We start from the raw sequence: 10,284 nt of genomic DNA on the forward strand, positions 1-10,284 counted from the left end.
AAATCTGAAATCTCACACAATTCAAAACATCATTGATGATGAAGCCCAGTTTTTTTCTTCTTTTTTTTTTATTATAAATTTAAAAAAAAAAATGAAGTGTAGAGATGAGTGATAGAAATAATAATATTGTACGCTGGTGACCTGCAGCGCGGTGTGCACTGCCCCCCTCTTTAAATATACATCGCTGTGGTTTGTTAAAAGCAAACTGGAGGTTTAGCTCAAGGGTCCTGCTTCGACAGCACATTTTGAAGAGTAAAGCCTGCGGTAGAATAGAAGTCTGAGTACCGTGTGTCAGTATTTTCTCCAGGAAAATACCGCTTTAGCACACATTCAACTCTGGTCTTGGTATCGGACTTACACTATATGGCGATTTCCAGCCAGTTGCTCTGACAAGGCTATCGGTAGCAGTTCGGGAAATGACCCGTCAGTCATCTGCTCCACCAACTTAGCCACGGCCTCTCCAGACCAGACCTCCGCCTCTCTGGGTCCTCGGGTTTGCGTCGCTGTCATTGATATGTTACGTAGTGGTGGCACAGCAGTTAGACCGTCCACCTCAGCAAGAGGGTCCCTGGTGGGATTCCCACAGGGGGGGGCTTTCAGTGTGGGGTCTCCATGTTCCACTGTGTCTGTGTGGGATTCCTCCGGGTTCCTTCCATATGACATGCAGGAGCTTCCAGACGTGTGAATGCTTGTATGTTTCTACATGCGGCCCTGTGTTACAGTCTGGTGTCGCCCAATGATAGCCATGATAGGCACCAGCCTGCCCGCCTCCTGAAACGGTGGATAAACGTAGGATAAACGGTGTAGATAATAGATGAATATTTCCCTGCCGCTGGTGGAAAGTCAGGGGCCAACGTGTTACCCGAGGGCCGTTCGACAACCGCCTGCCCTCCCTCACAACATCATTTGCTGCCTGTAGCAAATGGGATGAGGTATTAGGTCGGGAGAGAAGCCTTTTTTTTCATTCAACCTTTTTATTAAAAAGGTAAAAGCGCAGCTGCGGCTGTGGGAGTGAAGGAGCCGCCGTGAGCAGAAAAGGAGCAAAAACACAACTCCGAATTGTCAGTGAATGAATGAAAGGGCGAGGCCGTGTGATTGTCAGGTGATCGGTCCGGGTTAAACCCCACCTCTCTTCCGATTTCCTGAGAATGCAAACATTGCTTGCATCCACATGCATGTGCATGCGCCTCCATGGATCCATCACTTGCACACCACTGCTTGTTTTTTAAGGAACAGCCCATTTTCTGCTCCGCCGCCAACACGCCTTTGCAGGTTATTAAGGCTCCCCTCGCTCGCCGCACACCAACTGTGGTTTGATTTGCAAAGTTCCCGTAATGGTGGATAAAGCCGCTGATTCCTAACCGCGTATCCTCGGCGCAGGCGAGCATTAACTGGCTACACCACGCTGTTCCTGCAGAAAGCAGGAGCCGGCAGCTTAATGAACGCCGTCCGCCGCGGCGTCCGTACGTCTCCGGTGTGATTAGCGCGTCGTTCGGCGGCGGGGATTCGCTCGTCTCGCTTTACAAATGATGTCTGGAGGCCCCGCGGCTCGCTTTTTTTTGTGCCGTTAAAATTGACAGAAACATTTCACAATGTCAGATAACGAGACCGAAAAACGACGCTCCCTCTGATCCTTATCGCCGCTCATTCAAATTGCAGTGGCATTTTCCCTCAGATTCTTCAGAATCAGTCAGCTGTCATTAGCAGCTTTCACACCGGAGGGACTTTTTGCAACTCAGTGAACCTTTTCAGGAACCGGGCTGCTTCTTGGTGCATTGGGACAGCAGAGGAACCCGGGTCCACAGCTACCAGAACCATATTAGGTCCATGATGTCGTGATGTGAGTACTTATAGGCGCGGACCACGGAGAGACAACAAACTATTGCGGTCACTGGTTAGTTGTTTTATTTGGACAGCATGGAAAGAACAGTGAGAAATGGGCCAAAAGAGGCCCAAGCTCTTCTGGCCTGCTATACCACTGAGGGCTTTCCAGGCCTCGCAGAGGACCATTAGCATTTTGGAATTAGCTAATGGTTAGCAGGGTTCTTCACACGGCGAAGCAGCGCAAGAAGATAAAAACACTCCTGACACATCTGATAGTTCATGGTTATTATTAAGCGAACGCTGTGGCAGCTTCCAACTCCTTGCGGTCTGTGTCATCTTCTTCTTCATTTGTGACCGCGGCGCTCCAGGAGCACGTGGTTCCTCACTGCCTGGGAGAACCCACAGCTAAAAGGTTCCCCCCCCGGAGGAGGCTACTTCCTGAAACGGAAATTCGACTCTCTCCGTTCCAAAGCGTCCAATCGGAGTCGTGGCTCCGCCCTCATGGGAAATTGATGACGCCGCTGTGGATTTTCCCCCCTGTCGTCACAGATTACATCCGTCATTGCAGCCGGTGGCGGAGCACCATGGCGACGCCGACGGCCGAGTCGGCGTTCTCCCCGTAAACCACCGGCAGATCGAAGGCCCGCTCCACTTCCTGCCTCAGCACCGGGTTCCGAGCCAGGGCGCTGCCGCTGCCCACGATCCTGCCGACGCCGGCCTGTCGCAGCCGTTCGGCGGCCATCATGGAGGCGAGGTTGTCCAGGATGCCGCGGCACAGCGCCCGGAAAACGTGCCCCAGCGAGAGGTTGGAGGCGGAGATGTTGGCCACCTGGGCCCGGCGGAGGGGGTCGTGTCTCTCCCCCAGGATGGTGGGGGTCACCCGCAGGTCGCTGCCCTCCTGCTCCAGAGCGCGGCCGATCAGCTTCTCGTACAAGCCCTGCTCGCCGGGCCGCACGCCTGCAGGAGAAACACCAAAGGTAATACCATTTAAGGCGGTAACATTTCCACCCCGGCAAATAAAACGAGGTCCCCCGCGGTTCTCGCAGGTGGGAGCGCGCACCCAGCTCTCTCATCCAAGCGGCGAGCGTCTCCACAAACGTGGCCAGGACGTTGCCGCCGTTCAACGACGCCGCCACCGCCAGGTAGGAAGAGTCAAAGTACGGGACGAAGGAGACGGCAGCGGCGGGCTGAGGGGCGTCCGGAGGCTCGAAGTCAGCCGGCATGGTGAAGGTCAGCTGGGCCGAGGTCCCTATGTTGAGGACTGAGATGGGAGGAACACACAGATCATTGATATTGATATTGGTGATGCGATCGATAATCCCGATCAGGACTTCCCGTTTCACCTGCGTCCGTCCGCGCTCTCATGCAGGAGTAGACGGCGCACTGGAAGTCCCCGAGTGCCGCCCCGACCGGCGTGCCGGCGGGGATGCCGTGCCAGCCGGAGCGCGTCCGGCCGGCCAGGGCGCCGGAGGGCACGCAGTGGGGGAGCAGACGCACGGGGAAGCCGGACGCCGTCAGGCTGGAACGTGCACACACACAGAGAGGCGCGTGCAAGAAGCCAAAAAGCAGTGCAGGTAAATGCAGGCAGGTTAGAGCAGGGGAGTCCAAACTTTTTGGTGAGGTGAAAATGTATGAGGCCAACCATTCAGCCTGACGTTCTTTGAATTATTTCATGAAATTTGTTATTGCAAATGACATACTTTTCATGGCTTAACACAAAACACTAATCCAAAGTTTTTACCCAAATCACGCTGTGTTGTATATTTTAATACCACATAAAATGAGGGGAAAAAACTCTCAGAAAGATTAAACATATCTAGGTTCATTTGAAAAATTACATATTATTCACAATTAAAGGCTCACTATAAACTTCTATAGTCAGAAGGTGAACAACATGAACGTAACAAAGTAACACAAACAGTGATATTATTCATAAGTACAAAACATTGATAGCCAGATGAATCCTTGTATTACTCCTTATCAAAAAGGAGAAAAGCAGTGTTTTTCATAATTTAAATGTCTAAAAATTGAAAACGAGGACTTTGCATGGGGTTTGGAATGAGAGAGTGAATGACTGTATATCCCAAGATGTTGTGAGAATGGTTGTCTGTGAGGTGAGAATGTTTGTATGTCTCTATATGACCTGTAAATGAGAGGATGAATGGTTGTATTTCGCTTTCTGAGGTGCAAGTGAATGGTTGGATGACACTATGACGTGTGTGAAAGAGTGAATGGTTGTATATGTTACTGTATGAATGAATGAATTGCCCGGCCCTGAGCCATATTGTGCATCTTGTCATGACAGTGCAGTGAGTCTCCTCTCCGGTGTTAGTCTGTTGTTATTTCAGAGGAAACACATACGTGTCTACGTTCCACTGGTTGGACGAAGTGTTGAAGAAACCCCAGCTGGCCGCGTTCTGGGGCGTCATCACACAGCCGTCCAGCCCACACAGCGTGGACACCACGTAGTCTTGGATGGTCCCCGCCGCCGTGAAGTCCTCCAGAAGCTGGGGTCTGTCACACACACACACACACACACACACGGGTATTAAAGTGAACAGAGGTTTAGGTGATGCTGTAGCTCTGGAAGGGCGCTTCGTGCCGCCGACCTGTGCCTCATCAACCAGAAGATGGTCGCGCAGCCGAACCCCGTGGCCACGCTAAGGTGGGAGTCGGGTTTGGGGAGGGAAGACAGGAAGTCGCCGTCGCAGCGTCCGTCCTGCCAGGTGATCAGCCGACTGCAGTCCCTGGCGGCGAAGGAGTTCCCGGCAGAACGGTCGCCGCCTGAGGAGTCAAAACGTCGCGTTGAGAGAAAATATCTTACCCGACGAATACCGAATATCCGGCGAGGTTTGGCCGGGATCGAACCGGCCATCTGGCCGTGTTGGCGAGCGGCAGATGGCGCCGGTCCACCTGGTGGGACACGAGGTCGCCACGACAGCAGAGGGGAGCGGCGCTGGACCGCCCGTTTGATTGAGGGCTAGTTGGCGCTAATTATATTTGAAGGGCGGCAAATCAGGCGGGTTGAAGATCTTCCTCTTAAAACAGGCGCAGCGTCGAGGCCCAGATGGCCAGAACGGGATGTTTTCGGAAAGTGAACAGAAGCTCCCTCAAATGAAAAGTGTCGTGGGATTATAATCACGTTAATGCACGTCATCGCTTGCTGTCACTTTGACTGTTTAGTTGAATTAAGCTCTCGTTTGTATGTGTGTGTGTGTGTGTGCATGTAATTTATAAATAATTTGTTAAAAAAAAAAAATTATACAATGTGATGTCTGATTTTTTGTTTTTTGTTTTTTTTTTTACTCTGTCTCTCACAATTGAAACAATGATAATTCTAGACCCGGTCAGGATTTCTAATTGGGAGAACTTTGGGAGAAAATCACAGGGGCATCAAATACTTATTGACCTGACTGTAAATAAAAGAATGACTCAAATAGACATTGAGTATTTTGCTTAAAAGTAACCTTCAACTTTACATCTTTTTTTCAGAGTTCAAAATATTTTGTTGAATGCAGAGATGCAATTTCATTTTCTCTAATTTAAAAAGTGCAACACACGTTTTATTTATCCATTGGCATAAAGGCCAAAATAAAAAAAGGAATATACCATGTTCATTCATTTTAAATTTCAAATGGGTCGTGTGGGTCCCGCTGTTTTCTTTACCATGGGGACACGAGTCCAAAAGGCTCTTTGAGTGATAAAGGTTGCTGACCCCTGGTACAGGAGTGTGTGTGTTTTTTGTATGTGTGTTTGTGTGTTGCACACACACTGCAACTTGACAGTGTTTCTCATCGTAGTGAACCAAAGTGGCCACTAGGAGACAGCAGAGTTTCTTACCCGAGTTATAAAGCGATGTATAGAGCAGGCTAGGAAAGAGTGTGTGTGTGTGTGTGTGTGTGTGTGTGTGTGTGTGTGTGTGTGTGTGTGTGTGTGTGCGTGCGCACATGCACTTCATAGTCAAATCAATGTTTATCTTCTAAGAAATAATAATATGTCCAGTTCGCCTCAAACCACTGTTAACTCAAGTTCCATCGAGATGTGAATCAGCAGTTAAATATCGATTATTGACAGATTATCAGGGTTGATATGATAAAAAAAAGATGACCCTCATCGTCAAACCTGTCTAAAATCAGCTGCCCGTGTGATAAACTTGTTTTTTTGTGACAGCAGCATGAGCTGTAAAAGCGAGCCTCTGGGATTCACCAATAGGTTCTTATTCTCTACTCCTTTTCTATGAGCTTCCTTATTTAATTCCCGAATCGTCTCTATGTTTGTGTGTGTGTGTGGTTTATCGTTGCTGTGTTTTCTTGTGTTAAATATTCCGAGCGGTGTGTGTGTGTGTGTGTGTGTGTGTGTGTGTGTGTGTGTCATGCACGGCGGCAGGATTAGCGTGTGTTCAGCTCCACTGAGGGAATCCGCTGCGGCTGAAAACGACAAAAACTACGTTGGAATCCAAAAGCAACTAGACGCGGAGTTGACGGGGATTACCGAGAATAATATGGATTTAGCGGATTGCTAATGCGGCGGCAAATAATACATTTAAAAGCAAAACAGAACTGTTTTAAGTGGATTGGACACTGCATGTATAAACAAATATTAATTACCACTTTTTGAGGTTCATATTTTGGGAATTTGGCTCCCGAGCGGACAAATCAATGAACACTAAGGTGTGGAGGAGCACGACCTTTGACCCCGATACCTTCAGGATGTGCTGTAGCAGAGATGGGAAAAGAAAAAGATGAATTTTTACCAGATCAAAACTGTTAACCATAGCAATGTTACTTTAAGGTTGCAGGACCAGCTTAACCATTAGAGACTCTATTGTTGGCGCACGATTAAACTCTACATTAAGTTATTTAATTCTCTTCATCCACACAATGTCCTCATTTGGGACATCTCTCCAATGCAGCAACTGCTCCGAATCTCCTTCCATGACTCCCTTTTTCCAGACATCGCTCTTGATGTTTACAGTTTTGCATGATCCGAGCAAAAGTACATCTTAAGTTTTTCCCATCCTGCTTTGTGAGATCTTTCAAAAATGAATCTTTCTTTACGCTGCAAAATGTTTTCCTCCAGTGTTACCTAATGGGGTAAAGCTACTGTAGGTGGTAACATCCAGATGTTCCAACAGGTTCGACAATCATCCGGAATTAACAGTCACTTGCTGTAAATCCACTCTTCCAGATTTCTCACAATGAGTCACACATGGTTCTCTCTCTCTCACACACACAAACACACACACCCTACCGCTCTCTGCTCTCCAGAACAAAACCCCGTGCATCTGTCCGGACACCCCGACGCTGCACACCCGCCGCAGTGCGTCCTCGGGCAGCAACCCCACGCAGCGGTTCACGGCGTCCACGATCCGGACGGGATCCTGCTCTTTGGCCTGCGTGTCGTGGAAACACGCACCCGTCACACATAAGCACTTGAGACTGACGGTTGTCTTCTAGGGGCTGCAAAAAGGTGTGATCCCACCACCCCCACCTGTATCCCGTCCACATCGGGTAAATCGGACTCCGTGGGTAAGGTGCGTGTCGCCACCACATCCCCGGAGATCCTATCGATTAAAACCGCCTTGACGGACGTGGTGCCCACGTCTAGCCCCAGGACGCAGGCGGACATGACGGCTGCAGAAGCGGCGGCTGTGCTGCTCAGCCGCTGCAAGGCAAAGTCGACAGCGCCGCTTTACGTGTCGTGGGAAAATTGATCACCCTTCCGTTTTGCGAATACTATAACCTATCGATGTAACTCAAATGCAATGCATGTATTCGCTGCAATAAATATAAAGGATGAGTCGGTAAAGGTAAAAGTTTGGCAACAACCGAAGAGAATACCTCAAACGTTAATTTGCCCACGAATGTTACCTCGAGGGACTTTTTCCTCATAGTTCTTAAATTTCCTATTTTCTGACCGTGTCCCTGAACGCCTCTTCCCACCATGCACCTCGGCGGTCGCTGCACCCGGTAGTATTTGACAGTGTAACCGTTAAGCTGAATCACTTTATTATTCTTTTACGACACGCAACAATTGATAAAGGGGAATTCATGAATAAAACACTCGTTCAAAACATCATTGCTCGTCTTAATTGTCTTTTTTTTAATATGAGCTTTTCTAAACTTCACCAAACAGTGCGACTTCGCATCGCCACTCTCATAGTTGACCCCCAAAATCCATATGCTTTTAAATTAAACACGATTTCCATGAAAACTGAATTAGAAAGGTCAACTTTAGTATTTTAAAGGGGTTAAAATGCTACGTAAGACGTGAGTACTTGGTTGTTTTTTTTTTTCTCGCTCCGAACCGGCAGGGGGCGGAAATGTGAGAATTTATTGTTTGACGGGCGCTAATTGTATCAAGGAAGAAGAAGGGGAGCATGGCCGACTCCAGGCCACAATTGTCAAATTAACTATAATGAATGTAGGCTTTTCATGTCGTATCGACCGATAACCCTTTATTAAACCGACTTTAAACGTTTTTTTGTTCTACGAGGGATGTGTTTGTAATTTGGCCGTGAAGACCCGACGAACTTCTGCGTTGATATCCGGTGAGAACCTGAATGTCACTTCTCCTAGCGGCTAGGAGCTAGCGGTGGTAGCATGCTAGCCCTGTTAGCATATTAGCCATGTGTGTATGTGTCACAATAAACAACTAAGTTTGGTAAGTCTGGCCTGTTTACCCATTCTGTGCGTTATATACTGATATACTAGGTCATTTCGAGTTTGTTTTAATCGCTCCAAAGCCTTGGAATTTACAATCTACCCAAGCTAGGTGTCTGCCCAATAGCATTAGCATGTCATCCCTCTGACAGATTTTTTTCTTGTCCTATTTTCGAGACAAATTGAGTGATACGAGCAAGGAAAGGAATATTTCACAATATCTTGAGATCATCTCTGAAACTGAAAATAAGACTCAGCAACATTGCAAACAAAGAGACTAGAAATTGCCACCGTGTGAAAATAGCTCGAAATAATCCCTGCCGGCTAAATCGGGACTCACCAGATCCAAACAAATGTAGTGCTATCATGCAACAAAAATACATTAACAGTGTACGACTTGAATAAAAAAAAACAAAAAAACAGTGTGAGTGAATAATATAGAAACAGAATATCTATATCAAATGTGTTTCCTTTGCACCACCAGTTTGTAAATGTTCAATTCTAGTTAGTTTGCATTAACTTTGAACTTTGTTTTTATCATTATTCTATGCCACCTGCTTGGCACGCTAAACCACTGCAAATTCCTTGTACATGGAAACACCTTGGCGAATAAGTCATTTCTAATTCTGATGATCTCTGCGTTTCCAGCTGCTCCTTGTGATAAGACACCACCCTCCCGGAGGAAACATGGCAGGGGTTGTGGCCAAGCGCGAGGGTCCCCAGTTCATCAGCGAAGTGGCCGTGAGAGGCAACGCCGCCGTGCTGGATTACTGCCGCACCTCGGTGTCCGCTCTGTCCGGAGCCACGGCCGGCATCCTGGGCCTGACGGGACTGTACGGCTTCATTTTTTACTTCTTGTCCTCCTTCCTCCTCTCTCTGCTGCTCATCCTCAAGGCCGGGCGGCGGTGGAACAAGTGTTTTAAATCCCGGCGGCTGCTCTTCACCGGTGGGCTTGTCGGGGGTCTCTTCACCTATGTCCTGTTCTGGACTTTCCTCTATGGGATGGTGCATGTGTACTAATGAGCCAACACATATAACCTGAATTATCCCTGATTAATGAATCACAGATCCATCATATTGTCTGTCTTGCTGTTTGTAGATAAGCCATAAATACGATTTGTTTTTTTTTTTCCTTCATCATGACCTATTGATACAAGGATGCTAATGCCCAGGGTTCCTCTTGCCATTCCTCCTCCAGGAATTCTCACTATTCAACCGTCACAGCTGGTTTGCTGTCCATAAACCGCTCGCCGCAAATCGAGCAGCACTTGTTAAAATGTGGATAGAGTAGATTATGCCTGATGACCTACTAACGAGAAGCAAACAGGTGGCATTACATGTAAAAAAAAAAATGGTTTGATTGCAAAATGTGATTATGAGTTGGAATAAATACCTCTGTTTAACTTCCTGGCAAAGTTATAAATCAGTTTGGAGTGTCACAAACAAAAACACATTTTATTTCCTGCATGAAAGACCATTCAAGTAAATCAAAACGGGAACAGCTTGAAGGGTTTCATGCACGTCGACCTCCTGTCAGTCAGAGCATCACTGATGATCTTGCCCGACCACCCCACAATTGCACGCTCTCTCTCTCACACACACACACACACACACTGCGATCCACAGCTTTCAAGATTGTGGTGCAGCCAATACACACAGCATGAAATGACAGGACAGCAGGAGGGTGGGCGTTGGTGAATCAGCAGTACTTGCTTCCACCACATGGGGGCGCTGATGCCCAAAACAGTTATTAAGACCTTTCATACATTTTTCTTATTTCCAGCCAAGTGCATCTTTC

General features: G+C 47.7%; 2 protein-coding genes across 2 annotated transcripts; one reads left to right on the top strand and one right to left on the bottom strand.

Moving 5' to 3' along the window:
• Positions 1-1,892: 1,892 nt before the first annotated feature.
• shpk (sedoheptulokinase) lies at positions 1,893-7,782 on the bottom strand. The gene is made up of 7 exons (XM_086160491.1): positions 7,315-7,782; positions 7,075-7,216; positions 4,434-4,608; positions 4,186-4,338; positions 3,168-3,343; positions 2,885-3,085; positions 1,893-2,781 (listed from the first exon to the last, which is right to left on the bottom strand). Exons 1-7 carry the CDS (start codon positions 7,450-7,452, stop codon positions 2,384-2,386), a joined length of 1,383 nt encoding a protein of 460 aa, XP_086016617.1. The 5' UTR covers positions 7,453-7,782; the 3' UTR covers positions 1,893-2,383.
• A 395-nt stretch (positions 7,783-8,177) lies between these two features.
• emc6 (ER membrane protein complex subunit 6) lies at positions 8,178-10,226 on the top strand. The gene is made up of 2 exons (XM_086160791.1): positions 8,178-8,374; positions 9,135-10,226. Exon 2 carries the CDS (start codon positions 9,174-9,176, stop codon positions 9,504-9,506), a length of 333 nt encoding a protein of 110 aa, XP_086016917.1. The 5' UTR covers positions 8,178-8,374; positions 9,135-9,173; the 3' UTR covers positions 9,507-10,226.
• The last annotated feature ends 58 nt before the right edge of the window (positions 10,227-10,284 follow it).

This window comes from Fistularia commersonii, chromosome 15, assembly GCF_037954325.1.
Source record: "Fistularia commersonii isolate RoL2024-O1a breed Wild chromosome 15, RoL_Fcom_v1.0, whole genome shotgun sequence".
NCBI lineage: Eukaryota > Metazoa > Chordata > Actinopteri > Syngnathiformes > Fistulariidae > Fistularia > Fistularia commersonii.

What these genes read in the sequence shown, in the direction of transcription:
- shpk (XM_086160491.1), bottom strand. Translation starts at nt 7,452, where the DNA reads ATGTCCGCCTGCGTCCTGGGGCTAGACGTGGGCACCACGTCCGTCAAG. An exon ending in TTCTGGTTGATGAGGCACAG is followed by an intron (nt 4,339 to 4,433) that starts GTCGGCGGCACG and finishes TGTGTGTGACAG; the next exon opens with ACCCCAGCTTCTGGAGGACT. An exon ending in CGCTTGGATGAGAGAGCTGG is followed by an intron (nt 2,782 to 2,884) that starts GTGCGCGCTCCC and finishes TTTCTCCTGCAG; the next exon opens with GCGTGCGGCCCGGCGAGCAG.
- emc6 (XM_086160791.1), top strand. Translation starts at nt 9,174, where the DNA reads ATGGCAGGGGTTGTGGCCAAGCGCGAGGGTCCCCAGTTCATCAGCGAA.